Source organism: Stegodyphus dumicola, chromosome 1 (genome assembly GCF_044657685.1).
Source record: "Stegodyphus dumicola isolate Sdum_Otavi_A_Nest chromosome 1, ASM4465768v1".
In the NCBI taxonomy this organism is placed as follows: domain Eukaryota; kingdom Metazoa; phylum Arthropoda; class Arachnida; order Araneae; family Eresidae; genus Stegodyphus; species Stegodyphus dumicola.
Window position 1 is genome coordinate 283,749,424 of NC_140768.1, and position 25,862 is coordinate 283,775,285.

A 25,862-nucleotide genomic window follows, 5' to 3' on the forward strand; every position below is an offset into this window, starting at 1 on the left:
ATTTAATTATTTTACTTAACCAGTTATCTTAGGTTCAGGATCTATATTGTCATTTCTCTCTTTCCGTTTTCCTGCCAGAATGCTAATTTTAGTTCATGCGTATTTAAATGAGATAGAAAGCGACAGTATTTTAAGGGAAGTTTAAGACTGTTTAATCAGAGAGTGTTCTGTCTACTGAAAGCCACGTTACTAGTTGAAATTCTACCTTAACATTCTGTCTTAGGCGTTGCTTTACTCTTGCCGATAGCGCTTCTTATGTACGGGTAGGCTTAAGCCAAATTGCTCATAATTATTTCCATGTAGCCTTTGGTCAAACTAAGACTTACTTTACATTTCAAATTCCATCTTTTGAGTTGAGCCATAAATGATGGCTGGTGTTGTAAACACAAGAAGTGTCTTCATAGTGATAATTCGTTTAAGTCTTTCAGAGTCTCGACATAGTGATGTTTTCCAAAACAGTGAGACTTTACAACTTTATAAAGCAGTACTAAGAAAATGCAAGTCAAACTACAGTAAAAGTTTGCAATTGGGTGCTCCTTGTTTTTGGCGATTCTTTTCTGACGCCAAGATCGGCGCCAGGAAGGCACAATTTCAAGATGACCATTACACAAAACCAAAATAAAAAGTCAAGGAACTGTACAAACTCTGTGTCCATGTACACATCAATCTATTTTCACTAAAAAAAAAAATCAACAAGCTAAAATAAAGTTAAAAATATCATGGTAACCAGAAATGAGGTTTTATCGCCAAAATGTAGAAAAAAAAAATTGTCGTTAATCGAAGGACCACCCAATTCTGCACTAAAACTCAAACTACAAATACAAAGTCAAGGAATATTTACGAATACGGCGCATTATCCGGAAGCAGGACACAGTCTTTAAATTCGGGACTGTAGTGCACAATCTCGAAAGTCTGGGCATCTTAACCAAACTTTACTACGAATTCGATAGCTTTATGCCTTTTTAATAAATATATAATAAAAATAAGTACTAGTTTTGAGGCGCAGCATACTTGCTTTCTAGAGAGGTATCAATTACACGATACATGCCCCGATAAATTAATTTGTTAGTGAAGACACTTAATTTTGAATTATAAAACTGTATATCATAATCTAAGAAGTTATATATCTCATCACTAAAGATTATAAATATTCACAAATTCTCACCGTAGGTACAAAGAATGACACCAAGAGCTAGATATATTCTCAGCGTGATATATATTTTGAAGTGCCGCCAGGCGCCAATTTAATTTAGGCGATTTCTCGCCGAGAAAAATAAATCATGCTGAGTTGACAACTTTTCAAACAAAGTTTCAGCATTCATTGTACTCTGATACATAAGGTCGGTCTGAACGCCTAGCTAGCACCAAACCATTCTAATACATAAGGTATCTGAAAGGCGGGAGAAATACTTTATATACTTTATACACTTAACGGGTCTGCGAAGATGAATGATGGGATTTCATGAAGTGCCAATGAAGCATCTATAATGTAAAGCGAATTGAAATTTATTTTATTTAATTCATTCAGTCAAACAATTATGTGTTTTATTGTATACATGAGACATACAAGAACAAAAAACATTCGTCTTTGCCCGCCCCATATTAGGAATGATGTGTGAAACGATCTAAATTGTATATTTCTATAATGATGGATAAACGGAAATGTGACTGTCCCGTGACTCGCAAGGAGTCCTTATCTTTTTCCACTCGACTCATGTTCATTTTTTGCAAAGCTTCGGAAGAAGCTTCGATGCTTTGTCGAAATGTGGGGTTTCCTGTGGAGGAATTGATCTTGACCGTCTCCAAAACAAAATCACCAAATAACTTCAAACATTACTCCAGACGTTATTATGCATTGAAATCGCTATCGTACCGTTAATGGTGCAGATACTGAAACTTATCTGAATGTTTGAACTAATTAAAAGCGCTTTCAGTCCATTTTACATAATACCCATTTCATAGAGACCTAAAACATTTTTATCATTCTTTCCTAAAAATCCTTTATTTCTTATTTGACGGAATAAGTTGTACTCTTAGTTGGTGATAAATGAGCATGATGCAATATCTTAAAACCTTTTTTACTATAAAATCAGACTAAAAGAAATAAATAGATTGAATGGTTATAAATAAAAAAATTATTTATTTTCACGAAGAAAAAATTTAATTCCGTATTAAAAAGTGTTTCAGCTTTTTTTCTTCACTATGTTGGGTTCGATCCTAGGCGAATAGGCTGGTTGTATGGCTGGTTTTCGTGTTTTTTATCATGTGAAGCGTGAATATCAACCAATTTTACTCAGCAAATCCTCAACGAAGGCCTCCCACTATTCAGATAGGCATCGTATATTTTTCAGTAATCAAATAGGCTACCCTTATTTACTTTTGTGATGTTACTCATTTGCTCACGTCAGCATTACTGATGTAAGTCAAGCAATATGACCCACAGGCATGAGCAATATGACTGCATGTATACCTGCTAATCACGTAGAAAAGCATTTTGTGTGCTTGAATATGTAAAATTAAGTTATGTTCTGCTGTAGAGCGAAGTTTTAAAACTTAATATGGATGAAAATCTTCTTCAGCGTTGTAGTGGCCGTTCAAAAAATAGCGCAAGGATTCGACATGTTGATAGCAAAATAGCTTTGGAAATGACGAATATATAAATCATGAAATGAAGAAGAATTATTAACACCATTCTTATACGAAGATCCTTTTGTTTCCTTAAATCGGATAAAAAATTTCTATTCGATTTTATTTTTGTCTCCGTGGCTAGCTAAGAAGCTATAATGTAATTATATAATATACTATAATCGTATGCCATTTGTCTTCCATCTCAGTCACTTCAGTATGTCATTTTATGAATCAAATCAAAAACGGATTAATAGTAAAAAATGTTTTAAGATATTGCATCATGCTCATTTATCACCAACTAAAAGTACAACTTGTTCCATCAAATAAGAAATAAAGGTTTTTTAGGAAAGGAATGATAAGAATGTTTTAGGTTTCTATGAAATGGGTATTAGGTAAAATGGACTGAAAGCGCTTTTAATTAGTTCGAACATTCAGATAAGTTTAGTATCTGCACCATTAACGGTACGATAGCGATTTCAATGCATAATAACGTTTGGAGTAATGTTTGAAGTTATTTGGTGATTTTGTTTTTGAGACGGTCAAGATCAATTCCTCCACAGGAAACCCCACTTTTGGACAAAGCCTCGAAGCTTCTTCCGAAGCTTTGCAAAAAATGAACATGAGTCTAGTGGAAAAAGATAAGGACTCCTTGCGAGTCACGGGATAGTCACATTTCCGTTTATCCATCATTATAGAAATATATAATTTAAATCGTTATTCCTAATATGGGGCGGGCAAAGACGAATGTTTGTTGTCCTTGTATGTCTCATGTATACAATAAAACACATAATTGTTTGACTGAATGAATTAAATAAAATAAATTTCAATTCGCTTTACATTGCAGATGCTTCATTGGCACTTCATGAAATCCCATCATTCATCCTCGCAGACCCGTTAAGTGCTTACATTATAAAGTATTTCTCCCGCCTTCTTAGCATGCCTTCTTAGTGTAGTGCTCAGCACGCTTGACGCGTGTTCCAGACGTCCCTCGTTCGATTCTCGGAGAAGGCGGTTGCATTACTTTTCATCTTTCCTGCTTCCAAAAAATACCTAATTTCTCTACAGTGGCGCCCGAACTAAAAGGTGGTGATTGATGATTCTTCACCACCAGGATTGGCGATTGGGTTCCCTAAAACTCCACTTGCCCTTTAAAAGGGGGAGTATGTAAGGTATTTCTTTCGCCTTCTTAGCGTGCTTTCGTGGTGTAGTGCTCTGTACGCTCGACACGTATTCGAGAGGTCCGTGGTTCGATTCCCGGCGAGAGTGTTGCTCATTCTTCATCACTCCTACTTTAAAAGTAACCTATCGTCTCTACAACATGACTTGGTATATTTAAAGTTCTTAGAAAAATTGGGGTAGTGATGGAGAAAACTGTAGATAGGTGTATAAATTTTCATACAGGCCATTTAGCATTCCTTTTTGCGATGTGCTAAACCTTTATTTCTATTTTACATACACATAATAAGAAACTGGAAGGGATATGGACACACAAAAGGATATGGAAATATTATTGATAATAATGTGATGCAAAAAACATCATCATGAATTGATACATCATGATCAGATCCAAATGCTTGCTTTTAACATATTTTGAATATACATGCGGCAATAGCCAACTCATGTATGCGATTAGTACAGAGGCTGTTCACACATTTTTTAGACGATGTATATTGTATTCACAAAACTAAATTATATAAAATTCTTGTGTTTTAAATGTTCTATTTGACATCCCTTATTCTGAACCATTTTTCGACACCGCAATTTCCAGGATAATAATGCCTTTTGAAGTGACAGAAGAGGTATTCTATCCAATTCTTCCCGAACAGCTTTCCAGAGTCCTGTTAGGGTTTTGGGACAACGTTTGGATAATGTAGTTTTTAAAAGTCCGAAAGCACAAAAATCCATAGGTGACACATCGGGAGATTTAGTAGGGATATCAGTGAAGGGTATGGCCTTGATACCAGTTTTTTGTTCCATTTCTTTTAGGAAATTTACAGTGGATTTTGATGTGTGACTGCTAGCTTTGTCCTGATGGAGTCTCGCAGATTGATGGCACTGTGGATAAAGCGATGGTATTACATTTAGAAAAATTGGCGATAAAATATGTTCCTGATACTATTTGGAGTTAATATTGACAATGTTTTGCACTCTCTTTATTTTGAACTTGCCATTATAAGAAAAACCAGCAACAATTATGAATCCCTTAGAAAACTTTCTTTCGATTCTTTGAACCATGTACTTAAATTTTTTCTCCCCTTTTATGATAATAAATGCTTCTTTTTTTTTTTGTTGCAATCATTTAAATACACCCATGCTTCATCTATTGTGACAATTGTTTTCCGTTTTTCTTTGGATAAGTGTTTCTCATATAGAATTCTGCAGCGTGTTTTGCGTTAAGCGATATGCTTTGGAAGAAGGCGATGCACATTGCGTTTTTTCGCTTTAAGATTTAAATCAACGTTTATCATTTTGTTTACAGTGGACATCGAGCATTTTAATGATTTTGCTACTGTCCTTCGACTAGGGGGATTTTCTTTTAACATTAAACAACGTACCTTTGCAATAGTCGAAGATGTGCGTTTTTTCCTTGGATACTTCTTTGGAATTTTTGTCCCACTTGAGGCTCCAGATTGACGTTTTTTCTTTTCTTGTTGATGATATTACCCATTGACGCTTTAGATATCACAAAACCATGACTCTCACATCGTTTTTGGATAACGGAGTATGCATATTTCTCTTCGGAAAGAGCGTAAATGTAGCCTTCGAATCACTGCTTTATTAAATTCGCCATTTTGAATAAAAACAAAACTTTCAAGCCACAGACGATAATTTTGACTTTTAAAAACATAGTACAATTGCAAATACTTATTTTGCAGCAAACGATTTTTTATTACCGCTTACCAAAATCGTCTAAAAAATGTGCGAACAGCCTCTGTATATATGTGGGTCGCAAATGAATCATTTTAAAAGGTCATAACTGGACTAAATATAACTAAGTAACCATAACTAAGTATTCACATTTAAAGTGACATGAATAATGATCATGTAAGTATTTGCTTCTTACAAAGAGCTTCTTTTTTGAATGAATAGGACAATACCTAAGAGAAGTAAAGACATACAAAAAGAGGCTTTTCATCCCTTCGTAAAGTTACCAATATTTGAAGAATTTCATGGGAATGGATGGGGTTAACCAGAAAGCACCAAATTCCATGAAGGGAAGTGCTTCAAAATGGTGTTGTTTCAATAAAGTTTATTTCAAATAGTGAGATAAAAAGCTTCAAATTTTTAAATAAAACTCCAGTACAAAACGAAGAAGAAACATAACTTTTTCAGGAACATTATTTTCTGTTAACCCATTAACAACTTGTTTCAGATGATTGTTGCACAAAATTTCATGAACATCCCTTAAAAGATTTGCATACGAATTGTCATGTATAGAAGCGCAGAAACACATCTTGTAGCCAGCCTTGTTATTAAAACTGACGCGTTTAATTTCATAATTCTGCATTTACAGTTAATATTATACAAACAATTATTTTTACTGAATTTTTGGCCTTGTTAGCGTTGCCTTTCTTACCTATTTTTGCAAAGCAGAATTACAAATTTAGTTGTATTCTTTAGTTTGCTTCCAGAGGAATTCCGTTTTCGTTGCGTAGCTATAGGAATGGTACTATATGAAAGGTTTAATTCTCCAGATTTTGGTGACAGCTTCGAATCTGGCTGGTACGATACTCTCTCTAATCCAATTTACAATTTATTTCTTCCAGATCTCTCTTATTTCCAAAAATGTTTCATGACTTTTATGCAGTTGGAAATACATAATATATGCAAAATATGCCCGTATTTGTTCCAAAAACCTGATTTCCAGCATTTTTCAATTTCTGAAACATTTAAAAATTTCTCCCTCTTTTTCTTTAGCACAAAGGGGCGTTAGCCTAGAACAGCTATTATTCTTGAAACGGCCTTTAGCGTCGAATTATTAAAAACGGCTTGATCACTTTTCAAACTGTTACCACCAAATATTATCGCCCTATATTATATTTAAAGGAATTAAATAATGAAGAACCCGCATGAATGAATGTATGTTTCTCACATTGTGAAAAATCAACGATACCTAGAGCCATCCAATTTTGAATAATTTAGTTCTCCACCCGAACATGGGCATCTGGAAGCCCGAATCTTAAATTTCGAATTTGCTTTATTATCGATTTCATATTTTGTATAACGGTAACGAATTTTTAATTAAGAAACTCAATGATTTCAAAGCGAGCAGTGGCAACACACTGTACGCAATAAAATATATTTACCTCCAGTGCGCAAGACTGCGTATCGGAAATTCTAAAGATAGGCTGTTTTTAAATAATTTTAGTCCAAAGGGGTGTTGGCCCAAATGCTGTCGAAACGTGTACGTATGTGTAAATGAAAAAAATCACCCCTTCGGGCGTAATATGAAATATGAAAGTTTTCGGACTTTTTTTTGGTGGGGGGGGGGAGCGGGTCATCCCACCGTTTAAATTGCCTGCAAAAGTAAAGCGAATTCGTTTCATCAGTGGCATAATAACACGTTTCCACTATGCATGTCAGAAAATATGATGCTCCAGCTCTCCAATGAGCATCAAGCTCCGTCGCCGGTTATCTAGCATATACAGTGAAATCTCAGTACAAGAAACACATAAGATTTTTATATGAAAGTTTTTGTTCTATTTGTAATTAATAATTAATGACTATGTAAGGCTTATTTTGATCAACAAATTTTGTTTATGTTATATTGTTTATGTTAAAATTTGTCCTATTCTCCTACTGTTTTGTCTGCTTCCAGTAGAATATGCCTGCTCTCAGCCAAAGGAGATTTAAATAAGAGTAGGAATTTAAGTTAAGACATTGGGATTGGCATCGCCAATGAATTGTGAGTAAATCCTTTCGTTGTATCAGACACGAGCGGATATTCCTTGAGTTGATGAGTTCTCCTTTTGTTGTTGCATGCATAGATAATTAAATTTATAGTAATTAACTCGTTATTTATAATTAATTAGCATTCAGTTTTGCCTGTTATTTTCGGGAGAAGCGGAAGTAAATCTACGTTAAGTTTCTTTTGTAATTTGATCTGAATTACAAATTTAGTTAAAATTGTTATTTTATTTCATTTTATTTTTACTTCCTTGTACGAAGTAAAGGAAGTATTGTAAAATTTCGGGCATCGTATTTCAAAGAAAATATCCATTTTGATTGCTCTCAATTCCATTTGAACGATGTTTTTGCGTTATATCTGTACGTACGGACAGAATAAAGGACTCTTTTTTCCCAAAATGGGTTGTGAAATGAACTTAAAATGGATTCAGAAGAGACTTTTTGGTGACGTCTGTAAGTACGTGCGTACGTACGTACGTATATACGTATCTCGCTTAACTAACAGTGGAGCTCACAAAACTCGCATAACTTACAAATGCCAATCATCAGAACGTTGAAATTTTGTGTATAGGACTACTATAACATGTAGATGTAAACCTCCTTTTTTGGGTCGCAATAGGACCGCACCAAAAGTATACAAATACATGCATATGTATATATATATCTACTTCGCTCGGTGAGCTAAGTATTTTTATTCTTATATGATGGTTAATTGTGCATTTTTTGCTTTAAAAGTGATTGAATTATATTGTTTCTATGTTCCGGTTAAGGTTTTTATGGCTTTAGTTGATCTGCAATTGTAGAATTATTAAAAACTGAAAATTTGTTTAAGTTCCAATAAGCCTAATGATGCCGCCATTTGTTTACATTTGAAGCTTAGTAGCATAGTGAATTAAGTCAGTTTCTGGACCAACTTCAGCGTCTTTTCACCCAGTAGGGCCAGAAATTTTGTGCACTGGAAAGTCTGTCTTCCTGTCTAATTTTAATTAATTAAAATTCTAATTTTAATTGTAAAAATTGTTTTTTACAATTTTATGGTTTATAAGTCTATTTGTTGTTTTAGGGTTTACTGTATTTCACAATTCTTAAGGAAGATGTTTTGAGATTTTATGTATTTTTTCCTCGCCGCGAAGTGAGTACTAAATTGATTGAATGAGAAATATTTCCCTAATTAAATTCGGGGAAGTAAATTTAAATGAAACGCAATGAAAAATGTGTATAATTTAATAGGTCGTAGAAGGAAGTCATGTGGTGTCTGGTGTCCGCCGATAACATCGCGGCAAAATCATCGCGGGCGAAAACGTCGCGGAGAAAACAACGCAAGGCGAAAACGTCGTGCTACAAAACATCGTGGGAGAAAACATCGCAGTTCTAAAACATCGTGGTACAAAATATCGCCGTCGAAAATAAAGCGGTTCAAAAACTTCGCAGTGTAAAAACATCGTGATCGAAAATATCGCGGTAAAAAATAAAGTATCGATAAATCATCGCAGGTCGATAACATCGCAGACCTACTTTTTTCAGGCTTTAATTGTAAATAGATATTCCCATAATGATTTGTGAGCGCGAGATGGAAAGAAAGATAATTTTTACTTTCATATTTTTTATTAACTAATAAATTTTTGCTGAAAAAGTAAGAAGGAAGCGTAATACTTAACAATAAACTGAAGCAGAACAAGAAATAATTTTCATTATAAGAGTATTAGATTCACAAAAGGGAAGAAAATAATCTCATAATTAGCAATTTTTTATAGATAAGGTTATGCAGTTACGTAGCTTCCTTTTTCTAAACATTTTTAGATTATACTTTTAATGAAAAATTACCAGTAAAAACTTTATAAAAAATGATTTATTAATGACCTTTGTTAGTAAACTATGTCATTTTAAAATTCTTTAAGTGCTATAGGTTGCCTTAATTTTCTATGCTAAAATTTCCTTCTTACTTTTTCAGCAAAAATTTATTAGTTAATAAAAAATATGAAAGTAAAAATTATCCTTCTTTCCATCTTGCACTCACAAATCATTATGAAAATATCCATTTATAATTATTAAAGCCTGGAAAAAGCACGTCTGCGACGTTATCGTCATGCGATGATTTGGAGATACTTTATTTTTTATAACGATATTTTCTACGACGATGTTTTTAAACTGCGAAATTTTTGAACCGCTTTATTTTGGACGACGATATTTTGTATCACGATGTTTTAGAACTGCGATGTTTTCTCCCACGATGTTTTGTATCACGACGTTTTCGCCTTGCGTTGTTTTCTCCGCGACGTTTTCATCCGCGATGTTTTCGGCTGTAACCGTGGTGTCTACATCACATTTTTAATTCTATTACTGCGTTCTTTGAGTATTCTGAAATTGTGGGTAGAAGCCGGGACGAAGACTGGTCTGTCATGTTTGAAGTTTTAACTACTTTTGTTAAATCTTTTTGACTGCGCTTTTGAATATTAATTAAAACCCGCCGTTTAAAAGTAGTTCATTAATTAAAAAATCGCTTTTTCGATATTTTTACCATTTAAATATCTTTTTCGTCACTCGAATTATTTTCTTGATTTCTAAGTTTAATAGACAGGTACCTATGATTTCTAAGTTTAATAGACAGGTGCCATATGATTCTCTCAAGAAAAGTACATTCGAAATCTTTTTCATTTTCACAACGTATTGAGAGCATGTCGAAGCTGTTGTCTTTGAGCATGAAACGTGACAAAGAAATACTAGGCGAAAAATCACTTTAATCCTGCTTTATCACACTATATCAGTCACTCGGCAAAGGCAATAGACCATACCCGTTGACTCATAAAATTATTTAATGCAGGTAATGAGCTTAATGACTCACAGATTGAGGATAATTAGACTGTTTTTTAACTTAGCGAGGAAATTTTGTCTAAAAATGAGATTACTTATTTTACACTTGTCAAAAGTAGGTAGCAGATGGTATCTGAACATTTCTACTAATATTCTCAACAAATTTATATATTTTGCGAGCGCAGCATAACAATTTTTAGGTCAGCATAGGATTCTGAACACAAGATCGAAGTTTTGTGCCAATTTAATACTAAAAAGTTTACTTTTTTTATTTAGCTTTAAAATTCAGCCATTCCAAAATTCAGTGCACGAAACAAAATAAACACTATAATGAATATAACCAATTATCTAAATTTAAGCAGATATTTATTTCAAACTTCTTGAAGCGTATAAAATAAAAAATGTGGTTTGGTTTATTTAATTATACCTTCGTGGAGGAATTTCTAAGGGAAATGGCTCGTACACACGTTACACATAGAGAAAACCCCGAAAACGCCCATGCAACCAGCCCTTCCGCACGGTTCGAACCTCGGACCGAATTACCAGTGTTCAGCAACATTATCGCTCGGCTGTTGGTGGGCTAACAAAAATGCGACATAAAGTTTTAAGAGAACAGAAGTTTCAGTAGCAATAATTAAAAAATACACCGCCGCTCTGTTCGGCATGATGACAGGTTAGCCGGCTACCACAATGCTGGACCTGGCTTCGAATAAAATATCGTCGTATTGAAAGTCCCTTGAAAAGGTTGATTGATGATATAAAATGAAGAGTGAGTGATCCTTGGATACACTCCCCTCCGTCAAAATTTAGATAGGGCTGGCCTAACTCGTTCTGTCGTGAATAATGTCCCTAAGAACTTTGTGCACAATAGACGCAATATTTTTCTTCTTGTTGCCGACCTGATCCATATTACATTCATATCAGAAACAGTTGTAGCAATAATAAAAAGTGTGCCAGCAACGTTCAAATATTACAAGAGGCGGTATTTAACATTTCCCTCTTTCAAAATAAGATAAAGCATTTATTATACACCACAATTAAAAAAACTGAACACGGTTGCGGATACGCGGGAGCAAATCTTAGATACAGAAAGTAAGACTCACTTTTTCAATAGCGAGGTTTCTGGTATTAGAGCTGTCCTCCAAGACAATCAAAGCATTACTGCCATGTCCTGAATGCACTTATCGAGACGTAGAGTGTCTTAAAAAACTTCCGTAATTCCTAACGAAATGCACTTAAAAAGCTCTTAATGCTTAATAGGGTGAGTAAAACTTTAAATTACAAATATCGGTATAAAATAGTCTATAGCAGTAAGATGCGGGAATTAGACAAAAGCCACCGATTTGTTACCAAACCAAAACAGAAGCCAGGGAAAAGTAAATCTTTTTTTATGAGGGTATCTGAAAGCTCAAGCTTTCCTTCACACCTTACTAAAAATGCGGTTAGTCTGAAAATGGCAAATACTGCGCTGGGAACCCTACATTGCGTAATGGTAAGGGTACCTAGGTGAGGACAATAAAGTTGTTGTCATGCAGGTCATCTCCAAGACATTGTACGGAAGATGTTAAATTTGCTTTGTAAATCCACGACCCTGACTTACCTATCTTCAACTGTATTATCCCACTTTGGAAATGGGTAACGTTAGATGCTTCATGCTGTAAATTTATTTTTCGGGAAGAATTTTAGATCTCCCTATCTTGAGTCCAGCAGGGTTTAAATTGAAAAAAACAGCTCAACTAGAATGCGAGGTATAAGCATAAATGTTCCTGACGGGCCTTGGCGAAATTCTGCAAGATTTACGAACTCATTTTCGAAGCTCTACGCTCGATTTTCCCGAAGCTTCCAGAACCTTGCGTAGCACCACCAGAGCTAGCACTAGTTAATTGCTAATAAGCTCTGAGTCTTTGCGGTTGAAAAAGAACTAGGTGAATTGCGTTTTTGAGTTTATTCTGCGAGGCCGCCCAGTCGGTATAGTGGTCAGGGAAGCTGACTGCAATGCTGAAGGGCCTGGGTTCGAATCCCGGAGAAGGCATGGTTGTAACTGTCCGTCCCTCCATAGGAAAGACGATAGTGGCTCACCTATTGGGTGCCTCCATAATAAAGAGGCCACCACATCTGGCCTTGTATAGATTAATGGACTGGGTTACATTTGTAATTGCTCACAATCATCTGCCACTAGAAAAAAAATATAAAAAAAAAGTTTACTTTGTGAGCAATTTTGGAAATCTACGATATTTTTCGTACGCTAAAGAGGAATTGCTTAACATCTGTGCACTCTGTTTGAGCTATTTACAGCTATTTGGTTTGCTATGTGTCATCATTATTTATAATAATTAAATTAAAAGTCGATTTTTTTCAGCTCATACAGCGTGATTGCTTAGAGAGAGAGAGAGAGACAAGAACCTGTAGCTAGCAACAATACTTATAGGATACAACACAAAGCAGATTTAATATAAGAAATGAAATTTCAATCATACCCTGCTAGCATTTCGTAGATGAGAATGCCTAACGCCCACCAATCAACGGCTTTGTTGTGTCCTTTGCTCTGGATGATCTCTGGTGCAAGATATTCCGGAGTTCCACAGAGGGTCCATGTTCTGAAGGAAATACAATACATGACGTTAATAACTGTACGCCATAATAAATGCTTTTATATTTAAATATGATATTTTGTGATTAAATTCATTCCTTCAGGAAATGTAGAGGAGAGGTATCTTAATGTCTTGAACGTGCTATAAATTTCTTGCTGTAGATTCTGTGGAAATATCTCAAAGATCGTTATACAAGATGCAAGAAAATTCAAGACGATTTATAAACTAAAAATTTCAGTATTATTATAAACAACATGAAAAGCAAATAATTAAAGAATTAAAAGTCTATGATTATTAAAAAACGTATGAAATGCAGATGATATATGGATTAAAAGTTATTATTATTAGAAAGAACTACAACAACAATCATTGTCACGAAGATTACAAAGGATTTAAAATTCTAAGAATAAAAGTTAAATATTGTTAGGAAGAAGAAAAAAGCAAACAATTATGGAATTAAAAGTCGAGTAAAGTCCAATATTGTTGAGCAGAATATGAGAAGCAAATAATCTAAGAATTTTAAAAGTTTAGCAGTATTAATCAGATGAGATGCAGATGATTTAAAAATGCGAAGAAGAATGAAATGCAGACCGTCTACAAATTAATAGGATGGGAGCATCGCTGGAAGAAATGTATAGAGTTACAAGAAGACTATGTCAAAAAATAAAGGCAATTTCGGAGAAAAAATATGTTTTTCTTTGTTGGGTGCGAAACCTTTCAGACAGCCTAAATATACTAGATAGAATTCTCTTAGAATTCTAAGAATTTAATGTCTAACATTGTTGGAAAGAATCCAAGAAGCAATAATATAAGAATTAGAAATCCAAAATTGTTACAGAAGAATATTAATTGCAGATAGCTTAAAATTAAAAGCTCATTCTTGCAAGCAAGAATAACATGCCGGAAAAAAACACTCAGAACTGAACATTCAATATTGTTAGGAAGAATGGTATATGAACATGATTTTATAATCAGAAATTTGATATTACTACAAAAATTACAGTTATGACAAATGAGTTATGACAAATGATACATAATAAGTTATGGCAATGTTTTCACGGTCACCTTATGAGTCACCTTATGAAAAACAAATCTTACATTTTTTTAATTCGCATGTGCAGACTTCCTTGTGATAAATTCTATAACAAACCTGAATTTCACAACACTCTCTGATTTTGATAACAATCAATAATAAACTTTGACACTTGGCATTTATTTAGAGTGTAAACTAATTTGCGCTTTGGTGGAAGGTGATGAAAGGTCAAAATGTTAAGACAACTGATTAATTAAAATAAAACTTAAAAGATTCATCTCAAAGCTTAATTTTTTTTTCCTGCCATTTCGTAAACAAACATGTATTGCACAGCAACCAGGACAGCGTGAACAGAACATGTAAACGTTTGTGATTTCTTTTCTATTCTTCGGAAACACTAAAACAGATATATCGTTCCTTGATATGTTTCAGTATTAATTATTTGTTCAAATCAAAGATGATTCAGAAAATTTCATATTTGAGCAAGACGGGACTCCACCTCATTGACACAGTGAAATGCGTCGTTATAGTTCGACCGTCATGAGCGCAAACACGCATGCGCCATTCGGACCCAGTTATTATCAAAATGGGGTGGAAGGATGGGGACTTTCTTTCCCTCCAACATAGCTCTTTCCGGAAGAGAGAAGACTTTTCACCTCGCAGCAAGTAATACCGCCCCCTTTGGACGAGTCTATGTGTTTTGGCAGAATGCCAACCAGGGTTGCGCTTGAGACGGTCGAACTATACCTGTATGATGAGCTCCTACTTCACTGAACTGATGGACATGCGGAAAAGGATTTAATATTGTTGAAATGGCCAACAAGGTTGCCCACAAGGTTGCAAGGCCAACAAGGTTGTAAAGGAGCGTTAGCTCAGAAGGGCTATTTATTAGTCTCAAAACGGCATTTTGTGGCGTTTCACTATAAACGGCGAATCACTTTTTAAATTGTTGCCACCAAACATTAAAGCTCTGTAGTATATTTAAAGAAATTAAATAATGAAGAATCCGCATGAATATATATATATATATATATATGTTTCGCGCGTTGTGAAAACACGAAGGTACCTAGAGCCATCAAATTTTGAAAAAGGTAATTCTCCACCCAAACATGACACCTGCAAGCCCGAATTTGGAACTTGTTTTGTTATCTGTTTCACATTTTGTAAGCCTTTAACGCATTTTTGATTAACAAACTCAACGATTTCAAAAGCGAACAATGGCAACACAGTTTTTTTCGTCCAGCGGGCGAAACTGTCTGTTGGAAATTCTAAAGATATGGTCTTTTTAAATATTTTGTGATATTGCTGTTGAATTGCATTTAATGTGGTTTAAGTGCGAAGATCATGATCTATATACATAAAGAAGAAAGTCTGTGTGTTTGTTCGCATTTAATTCAATCAGGACTATAGCTATCGTCACCAAACTTTCTACAATTCTTTTCTAAGTTCCGGAAAAGGACAACTTCCACTTTTTTCAAAAAAAAAAAAAAAAAAAAAAAGCCAAGATTAGAGATTTTAATTAAAAACTCTAAACACTCTGAAAAGGCTAATTTTCGCCCTCAGTTTTTCAGGGTGGCAACAGTCTCGCACGCTGGAGATAAAAATTTGCTTTATTTCGAGAAGTGTTACCAGTGCTCTCTTTCAAATCAGTTTGTTAATAAAAAAATTGTAAGTTTTACAAAATCTATCTATCTATCTATCTATCTATCTATATATATATATAAAGAAGAGCGTCTGTTCTTTTTGTTCGCGTTATTGATTTCTGATCAGTTATGATAAATGTTTCGCTAAAATTAATCAACAGTGTTTCGCAAAATCGAACAATTTTAATCTTACCAGAGTTAGTGAAACCTAGTAATGTGGCCTCGAGAATCAGAAACACGCTCTGTCTTATTATTCGAAAACCTCAGATTAGATACTGTCTAACACATTTTCATTTCTGGTGAGGATACGGAAAAAGAGATGTGATAGTAAAGGTTGAAATTATAAATAACCAATTAATGAAAAATGATAATAACAGTATAAGGTATTTCTCCCACTTCCCTAGCGTGCCTTCGTGGTGTAACGATAGCACGCTAGGCCGGTATTCCAGAGGTCCGTGGTTTGATTCCCGGCGAAGGCGGTTGCATATTTTTCATCTTTTCTGCTTCCAATTAACCCAATGATTCTACAACAGTACAACGTATAAATTAAATATTCATGAGAATTTTAACTTAATTCAAACATGGAATTAATTTGTTCGTGTCAGGTTTATTTTCAGAAATACGTCACATCAGTTTCAGATACTAATATATGTAGATACTTAAAGATGTACTTTCAAATGGAATTAAAATGTAAACAATGCCATTTTCATTCATCCGCAGCAAGTAATTCCTTCCAATCTATCGCTGTGTAAGATTAACTCTAATTGACAATTTAATTGCATCAGAAATACTTTCAAATAGAACTTAAAATGTAAAGAACGACACTTCTTTTACGTAACCACAGCAAATAATTTCTTCCAGTCATTTAGTCTGTAATTAACTCTAATTAACTATCTAATTACAGCTGTTTAACCTTCTTGTGATCTGTGGAATTATCATCTTCATGTTTAACAGAAGACGAACTAAATTTGAGTAACACATAAAAGATGAAAATTTGACTAAGAAGTTTATTAAAACTATGACTTGCAGTTCACAATTACTAGTCACTGTTACTTACAGGGTTTAACAAACTCATGCATTCAGAAGAGTAAACAACCAACTGAACTTTATAAGGTAACAGGTGCGGGAGTGAAACGATAGATTTGGCAGGCCTGGAAATAGCAAGTTACGTTAGAAATCAGAAAACACAAGTGCCGTTATCTGGACAACAAACTTTAACATTGAACCTGATATCGGTATTCAATCGAGATGGCATCGTGGACCGGGGAACAACGAGCTTTTACCGTGATGCGTTTACAAAAACAACAACAGCTGCTTGGCCGCGCAGCGTGTATTTCATGCTCATTACAATCTCGCACATCATGCCCCAGTCCCGTCTGCGCAAGCTATCAAGTTACAGAACTTTGAGGAAATGGGTGATATCGCAAGAAAGAGTGGTGGAAGTGCAAAACGCGCATGCACACGCCAGAGAATGTTGCAAGAGTGGAAGAAGTCTGCAGCCGAAGTACTAGGCGTTCTATCCAAGTTGTATGCACTGCAACTTGAGATATCGGATCGCAGTGTACGGCGAATATTGCACAAGAGAGTGCAGTACCACTCTTACAAAATGCAGATAGTGGAACAACTGAATGGGGGACGACCTCCCAAGTAGATTATGCTTTTGTCGGGAATTGTTGGAACTCATGGATGACAACCCAGGTCTGTGCGACAATCTGATCATGAGCGATGAGACCAAATTTTACGTCTCAGTCTTTCCTAAAAAGCAAAATTTAAGATACTGGTCACATAAAAATCCTGAAATGCTACATGAAAAGCCCCTTCAGAGTCAGAAAGTGGTAGTGTGGTGCGGCGTATTATCATTTGGAATCATCGGGCCTTACTTTCTTACGACGACTGCAGCAAGGCTGTTACTGCGAATACAGAACGTTATACTCAAGCGTTGAACCATTTTTTAGTGCGACAGCTTGCCGATCTTCCTGAAACTGCAAACACATTCTTCCAACAAGACGCGGCCACATCCATTAATGCTCTAAAGAATATCTTTCCTGGATATCTCGTCTCCAAAAACGGGGATATTTTCTGACCTCTAAGGTCCCCTGACCTTTCATCGTGAGATCTTCGAGTGTGGCCTACCACACAGCATCCAGGAACTGAAGAACCAAACTCCAAATGAAGTTAATGGAATTCCTGTGCTAGTCCTGCAAAGATGAATGTCTAACTTTCGTAAAATGGTTGGAATGCATGTGAAGGAAAATGGAGGCCACCTACGTGATATCATTTTCAAGCGGTGGACGCTTTGTACCGTGACATGTCTCAGCACGTCATGCAAGTTGTTAAGAAACATTCCTCACAAACTGCAAGTATTGTAAATTCATGTTGTATTTCTTTTATATCGCTGGTGGAGGTTTCAAAATTGCCCGTTCCACTGCCACACCTGTTACTTTATGTTAATTCATTTTTATGATTTGGATCTGTAACTATTACTTTTCGTTAGACCTCACCAGAATGAAAATGATTTAAGACTATTTAAGGCAAGGGTGTTGAATGCTTTAGATATACAGCTTTCGGCAGCGGCTTTCGCAGCTTCACTTTCTGTCGCCTGAGCCTGCAAGTTAGCATTTCGGCACTAGCTAGTTTTGCTAGCTGAAGTTAAATCGCACTGTTAAAAGTTTTAAGTTGGAGCTTAGTTAACAAAATCTGTGTAGGCTACGTATCCTTTTCAGACTTTATTTCCAGTTTTATATTATTAAACACCTGCAAGTAGTGGAGTTGGATTGTACGTATAAATTGTGGCTTCTGTTAAGTTCAAACGTTAATAAAATGGTATATTTAAAACCTTCATAACACTTTGTCGTATTTTCACAGACGGAGCGTTATTTTGCTTGGGAGTTTAATAGGGTATAAAGAACATGTAAGTTAGTGTTACATAATTACAGATCTTATAACTTCATCAATCAACTCCGCTTCAGAAACAGGGATTCTAACCTATGCGTTATAGTTACAAAAACTCACTCACCGAGGGCATAGGTTAGCTAGGTGGACATCTTAGACTTTACAGCTTAGACTATTTCAAACAGCAGTCTGGCTATTTAAATTCAATCTAACTGCATTCCGGTGACTGCTAATGGAAGAAATAGATGGTACGAAAATAATTAACTAAAAGTAAGCGAAATAAACTTTGCAACTCTATTTGTATAAAATTTTGACTTCTAACATTGCATCTTTGAAGATGCAATTCTTACCGTGTTCTCTGGTACGTTATGTTAACTGTAACCTTCAAAATCCAATTAAAAAATTGCACGTCAAATGCTAAAAAATAAACACGCACTCCAAATTACGCATTAATCAAAATAAATATTCATATAAAAGGACACTGAATTTTTGTTAGAATTACTTCACAGAACACAATAACTCACAAATTACGGAAGAGATGCAAAGTATTTTTTAAATGAAATAAGAAACTGAAAAGCCAAATAAAGACCTTCGGGAAAGTTAGGAAATATAATTCGTTTCAAATAAAAATGTTACGCAGTTTAAAGTAATAGTAGATTCTATCATTCAACGTTTTCAACCGTACTTGTCATGAAGTTTCTTCGCGAATCCAAAATCTGTGATCTTTAGATGACCATCTCTGTCCAATAGGAGGTTTTCCGGTTTGAGATCTCGGTACACAATGGACAACTTGTGAAGGTACTCCAAAGCAAGGACTATTTCAGCTGCGTACAGCTGCGCAGTGCTGCTCGAGAAGCGACCGGCATTGCGTAGGTATGTGAACAATTCGCCACCGCAAACGTATTCGAACAACATGTAGAGGCAGTTGCTGTCGTGATGCGTCCATAACCTAGGGGGAAAAAAACAATATTTAAGAAAAAAGATATAAAGCATGGACATTAAATTATATTCCGTTGAGGTCCACGGAAAACAGTTTTAGTTAGTTTTAGAACTAATTTTAGAATACAATAGCTAATAATTATTTGCGTTTCATATAGCTCTTCTAGGGGCTCCACGGGTTAAAATTAAAATCCGAAAGAATATGTTGCCGCAGATAGCTAAACGTGTAAACCTGTGAATGTATATACGTGTGAACTTCTAAACATTTAAACGTGTAAACTTCTAAACATTTAAACGTGTGAACGTCTAAACATTTAAAAGTGTGAACGCGATGTTAATAGCAAACAGCTAAAAATGTGAATTAATTAATTAATTAATAATTTTAATCACTGTTGTTTTAGCTATCTAAAATAGCATGAATTGACTTTTATGAGCGAAATTATAACGAAGTAACAATTTTCATTTCATTTCACGTATAAATTTGCCATAATACTGATACACTTTCTACGCTTTTTATTACATTGTCTGAGTAATCCTTATCTGGGGACTTTCCGCACGCGCTCAGTCTATGAGTTTATGTTTGTTTGCAGCTAATATACAGTACTTCGAAATATTTAATTGAATTTAATTTCATTCTGGTGGATTCAGTGGATTGCTTCTTCTTCTGGATAGGTATAACTAATAACATTTATTTCGTATCTCAGCGTTTCCTTATTTCTCATGAAGGGAAGCAAAGAGAATGAATACACCGTGTACAAGACAAAGACAAGCGTTTGGAGACAACTATTACTACTAAATAAGTAGGTACATGATATAGTTATTTTTTTAAATAGTTGGTGATTTTTGCTTGGGACAGTGTCTGACGCAACTCATTAAGGGAGTATTTTTGCAGTACGAAGTGCAAATGTTTTCAATACTTTCTCATAAAGTATCCTCTTCTTTCTTCATTTGGGTCAATATACATTCGAAACTCAGACAGTTCCTGTGCCCTTTTTATCAATTAACTGTACATGCTCCTCAAATGGTCAGCATGTAGAAGCTTAGATTTTGCTGTCCTAAGCAATGCTTCATTTCTTCAATCAATGGATTTTCTCACCAGTCATCAAAGACGATTATCGCAACGCGGCTAACGCTTTGCAACGTACCGTGTACAAGTGTACAATTGAAATTCTCATGTTGGACAAATTAAATGGAAACAATTGAGATAATGCATATACGCAAAATCGCATTCGGCAATGGTTAAGTTTTTGTTAGCTCAAATCGAGTACATGGAAAAAGAAGATGCTGAATTCCGAATCTTATTTCAGCAGGTTGGAGCACTTTCAGAATCACGCGCAGGATGAGTTGAATCTTTGATTTCCAGACAGTGAAGTGGAAGAAACAGACTTATTTCATAGCCCGTAAGAAGTCTTGACCTTATCCTACTGGATATCTTCACTTGGAGCTTTGTCAAATATAAGGTTTACATTTTAATTTCAATCATGGCTTTCTAAACTTGGGGAAGGGGAAACTGATCTGATCAGTTTTTAATCATTTCCGTTTTATTGAACAGATGGCATCATGACAGTTCTTTCTCTCATTTACAATTTCTTATTTATTTCTGTTTGTTTGTTTGTGGCTTATCCCACCAAATTGACTGCAATATCAGAACAGGTCTGTAGTTGACTGTCGTAGTCGTGACGAGACAGATAAGAATCATTGTATTATACCGTAGCGTGGGGTTCATTTGCTTCACACATGTTACTGTCGATCGACGCATAGATGACACCCATTTTTTTGTTTGTTTAACAATAAACTTTAATAAGTAAACTTCTTGATTATTATACATTATAGGTACAAGCATGAATAGGTAAGTCCGACATTGTCTCCGCCGGATGAGAAAAACAATCTCTGCATAACAAAAGAAATGGCGAACACCCTTCCGCCAAACACAGCTCGGACCATCCCGTCCGACCACCAGGGTTAAAGTTCCCTTCGCCCCACTCGTCTTCTTGTTCCTCCTTTCTCCTTATTTTTTTTTTTTTTTTTTTTTTTTTTTTTTGTTTTTTTGTTGTGGTTATTATTTCTTTCGTCCAACAAACCACCTGGTGTTAGCCAGGGGTGGCTCCGTCGGACTAATTATTCCGCAGGCTAGGCTTTTCCTTCTCCTTCTCGGGTTATGGGCATTACAAGGTCCATGAACCCGTGGACCTCAAACCTCGAAGAACAACTCCAGGACAGGAGATCAGTTGGCTCCTCAGGCAAGATAAGATATAGGCAGGGGTGGCTTAGTTGAAATTTCATTTCGGGCAAAAGGGATAGACTGTAACGCCAAAGTAGTAGACTAAAAGTAGAGTAAGCAGATGACCAGTGTGTAGCCTAGCTAGAGCTGTTTGTTCAAATCTATTGCTTTCCTCTGTAAAGCAGCGTCAGGGCTATTACCAATGTACCACTCATGCGTGGGGTCCTTACTCAAAGAGGAGGTGATTTCTAACTTGACTCGCGAAGTACTTTCCGAGAAAGAAAGACGGCCATCATCAGGAGAATCCTTAAGGCTGCCCTCCCTGGCCAGTCCATCTGCTGTCTCATTACCACAAACCTGGACAAGTGAAGGCCACCTAGAAACAAACATTCTATTTATTTTAGACACAAAATAATTTTCAGTCTGGCAGAAACATTACGTACATAAAGGATCATAAAACAAAAGCGTGTCATAAAAGGCATATAATGTGGGATGTGGGCACATGACTTCACATTTTCTGGCATATATTTCTTGTCTTTACCTGTATAACAGCAAAATACACATCCACTGGAGAAGTCAACCTTTTCAAAACAGATGATTTCAGTTTGTAAATTTTGCAATAAGCGAATGCGTAATTCTTAATTTTCTCCTGAAATGGTGTAATACCCGAATTATGCCATTAGCTATTAATAATGTCAACATGTAGAAGATTTAATGGAAAGCTCGCGTGTTTCATATTGCTAAGTGGGCATTTCATGTATTCGTTTTTCGGGCAAAAGGACAAATGATATGGATAATTATATAGCGTTAGAAGGTTTTGATTAGCTTAGGTATTATCCGGCCATTAATGACTGCAAGTTCAAATTTTAATTCAAATGAAGCAGTATGTACTAAAATTAGATGTAAGTTGAAGGGAGAATTGTCTAATGAAGAACCAGATTTAAAGGTCTAAAACTAAAATGGTCTTTACTGTTTACGACTTAAACCTTGTTAAACAAGTGTGAATGGACTTAATGACTTTTATGCCTTCAACCACAAAGCTTTATGGCAACAAAACCGTCGACATAAAGCTTTCCAGTCTTAAAGTCCATGGTTTTTAGAGAAAAGGGAAGAGGGCAAATTATTCGTAGTCTTGGCATGGACAACTAGCCAACGATTTTCGCAAGATACAAAGGATACTGTATAAACACATATAGATTTCCAGAACTCCATGTTCCATAATTTTTGCTAAGAGTAGCCACTAGGATGAAACTACGCTTTGTTTGTGAGAACATTATCTAAATATGAATTATCGTCAGCATGATGCTTTCATAAGAATAATGATAATCTAACGTGGAAATGTCGCCATGACGATGAACGATGCTCTTATAAGAAACAGTCAAAGACGCGTCGCAGAACATGACAGTGTTCAAAACTGACTCCTCGCAAAATAATAAATCAGAAGAATTTATCTTTTCGAAAAATTCCTTCTCTACCGGATGTTGAAGATACTGCAGCAATTAGATTATCATTTTGTCTTCCATTTCACAATCAACAGTAGAGGCAGAAGCTTATGAAATCATTAATTTCTGATATCTAAGTTTAAATGTTACCAGGTTTCGGTCATGAATCTTACATAAAGTTATGCGGATTAGCAAACTTAATTCAAGAAAAACATTACCACTTGAAAACATTAACAAGAATACAATCTATAACGGCTACAGTGTTCGGATGGAGACATTTGTTGTTCAAGAAAATAATAGCATTATATTTGTTTGCAGAATTCAATGCGACATTAATATTTTTCGAGAATTTAGAATTTTTTAAGGAGAAAACACCCTTAACTTTCATTTAAAATTATCAAGGTCTTTCCCCAAGGACTCCTCGGATAGACTTGAAAAAATGCATCAACTAGTATATTACCGCAGTCTTAAATCTGCCCTTTTCAAGTTGATGAAAGAAAACTATGTTTAACCTGGGAAAAGTTGTTGCTGTTTTATTTATAATAAGTTGAGAACCTTTACTTACAATTCGATGATAAAAGGATGCTGGACTTGGACTAGAAGGGCCTTTTCGTTCTTAACGTGGTCTACCTGCTTCAACCGGATGACATCTGCGATCTCGAGGATTTTCATTGCATAGTACCGTCCGTCTTTCTTCCGGCGGCATAGGACTACACGGCCGAATGTACCTGTACCTGAAAAAGCAAAATCATAATCGTAACCATTTACTAAAAATTTAATACAGGACAAATACTTATACTGTTTACATTACAGAATAAACTTGAGAAATTGTTGACTACTAGAAGAGATATTTACAAAGTGAATTCTATTCCAAAATAATTTACTAGTATGAACTGAATTATAGTGCTAAATATGAGGTAAAATCATTTTTGCAAGCATTTTCCAAAATTTATTTGTAATTTTTTAATTATAATAACAATTTTAGTTTTATGAGCGTACAGAAAACCCATGTCGAACGTGAATTTGCGGAATGCGATTTCCCTTGTATGCATTATTTTAATTGTTTTATTTAGCTTGTCCAAAGGTAGAAATTTATTTATAAGCAGTTCAGAGTTCATTCATCAACACTAAATTCTTGGTATCATCAGCTCTGGCCAAAGTTACCAAACAATTTTAAAGGATTTCACCCGACTGAAAATGAAGCCACAGAAATCGTATAAATTACAAAAGCGAATGATGGCGAAGGATTTTCAGATACGGAAGAATAAGAAGTCAAAGAATTAATCGAGAAGTCGATGATTTTGTAACACAAGCTGAAAGTAGTGACAACGAAGATTTTTATTTACAAAAAGTTTGTTTTTAAATTGCGAGCATTAGCCAGTTTAGGCTTTGGCCAATGCTAAGGCCAGAAGCGGTGATAATTTCGTTATGGAGGTACCTAATAGGCCGCTACCTTTACCTTCTATAAAGGGACAGTCCCTTCAGAAAGGACAGAAAATTTCAATTACATGCTTTTTTCGGGATTCGGACTGAAATCAGATTCACTAACCACTTTCCCGATTGGACAGCTTATTTATAGGAAGTTAAATGAATTGTTGAAACAGGCATAGTAACTGTCTGATTTTGCAATGGAGTTTTTAGAGTTGTGTGAGTCACTGTCCCAAACAAAAATCACCAGCTTTTTTAAAAAATAAATCTATGACGTACTTTTATCCCATACGGTATTTCCGTATGGGTTCACGGTATTTCCTTAAACTCAAGTTTCTTAAATTTCGTCACTAAAATATATGAAATAAATTAACACACAGAACACTTCTTGCGAGTCTCTATAAGAGATAATAAAGGGAGAAAATGCAGTAATTTGTATTAAAGTACGACATTTATCTTAAGCTCTAGTAACAGTTAGGTATGAATTAAATACTGCCCAAGCTTCCTTGTAATTCCCATCATAAATAGTAACCCAGATCAGAAGATTACGCATAAGTAAAGCACACTCAATTTAAATGCGAGTGGGAAATTAACCACTTCTCGAAAATCTGTGCGTGAAGAACATCCCTGGACGGGGAACCCTAATTATCTTGTCATAAAATGTCCGACACCTTTATGTTGTTGTTCGAAAATACATTAAATTTCTCAAGAGTGTCCCCGCATATTTAGAGGCCTGTATTCTTATGAAGATCAGTTTCTAACTTGTGAAAAGGGCTTGTGAACTTGTGAAAATTACGTTGGCGGCACTTTTATGCCAAGGCGCTACAATGAAAGTAGGATTTTCAATTCCTTTGGCTCTCAGAGCAGCGAACTAATATTTTATTTTCATAGTAGTGCCCTGGCAGAGAGGTGACTGAACTTTTGTGAAGGCTGCTTTTTAAGACTGAGTTAGAGACCTATGTTTCCCTATGGGTAAATTCATGTTTATACTTCGGCATCCTTACGCAGATTTCTAACTTTTGCGACATGAATAAAAGTACAGGCACTTTTATATTGCTGTGAAGCTTTCTCACCATTGCCATAGTAACTGTTTGCTCTCCGATCCAGATGGTTGCTTTTTGGAAAATGAAGGCGAGATTTTCTGGGAGACTGCGTAAAATCTTCTGTAGTCTTGGGTAGTAGGTAAACTTCTTCTGTAAGTGATTAGACGAAGCTTCATCTGTTGTTGTTATGTTCTTACTTAATGCTCACTTCTCTGACGTAGTCAGCCTGAGCCCACGAAATTCCTCGTGGCAAGGAGCGTAAGATTACGCTTGTCGTTAGCAA

General features: G+C 35.4%; 1 protein-coding gene across 2 annotated transcripts in view; it reads right to left on the minus strand.

The window, feature by feature from the left end:
* LOC118197998 (cAMP-dependent protein kinase catalytic subunit 3-like) overlaps nucleotides 1-25,862 on the minus strand; it is a 191,766-nt gene that overhangs the window by 40,793 nt on the left and 125,111 nt on the right. For both annotated transcript variants that reach the window (XM_035369582.2, XM_035369581.2), the window contains exons 2-4: nucleotides 23,674-23,842; nucleotides 19,192-19,455; nucleotides 12,825-12,944 (exon numbers count right to left, since the gene is read on the minus strand). In XM_035369582.2, the coding sequence (XP_035225473.1) occupies nucleotides 12,825-12,944; nucleotides 19,192-19,455; nucleotides 23,674-23,842 (553 nt within the window). The remainder of the gene's footprint in view (nucleotides 1-12,824; nucleotides 12,945-19,191; nucleotides 19,456-23,673; nucleotides 23,843-25,862) is intronic.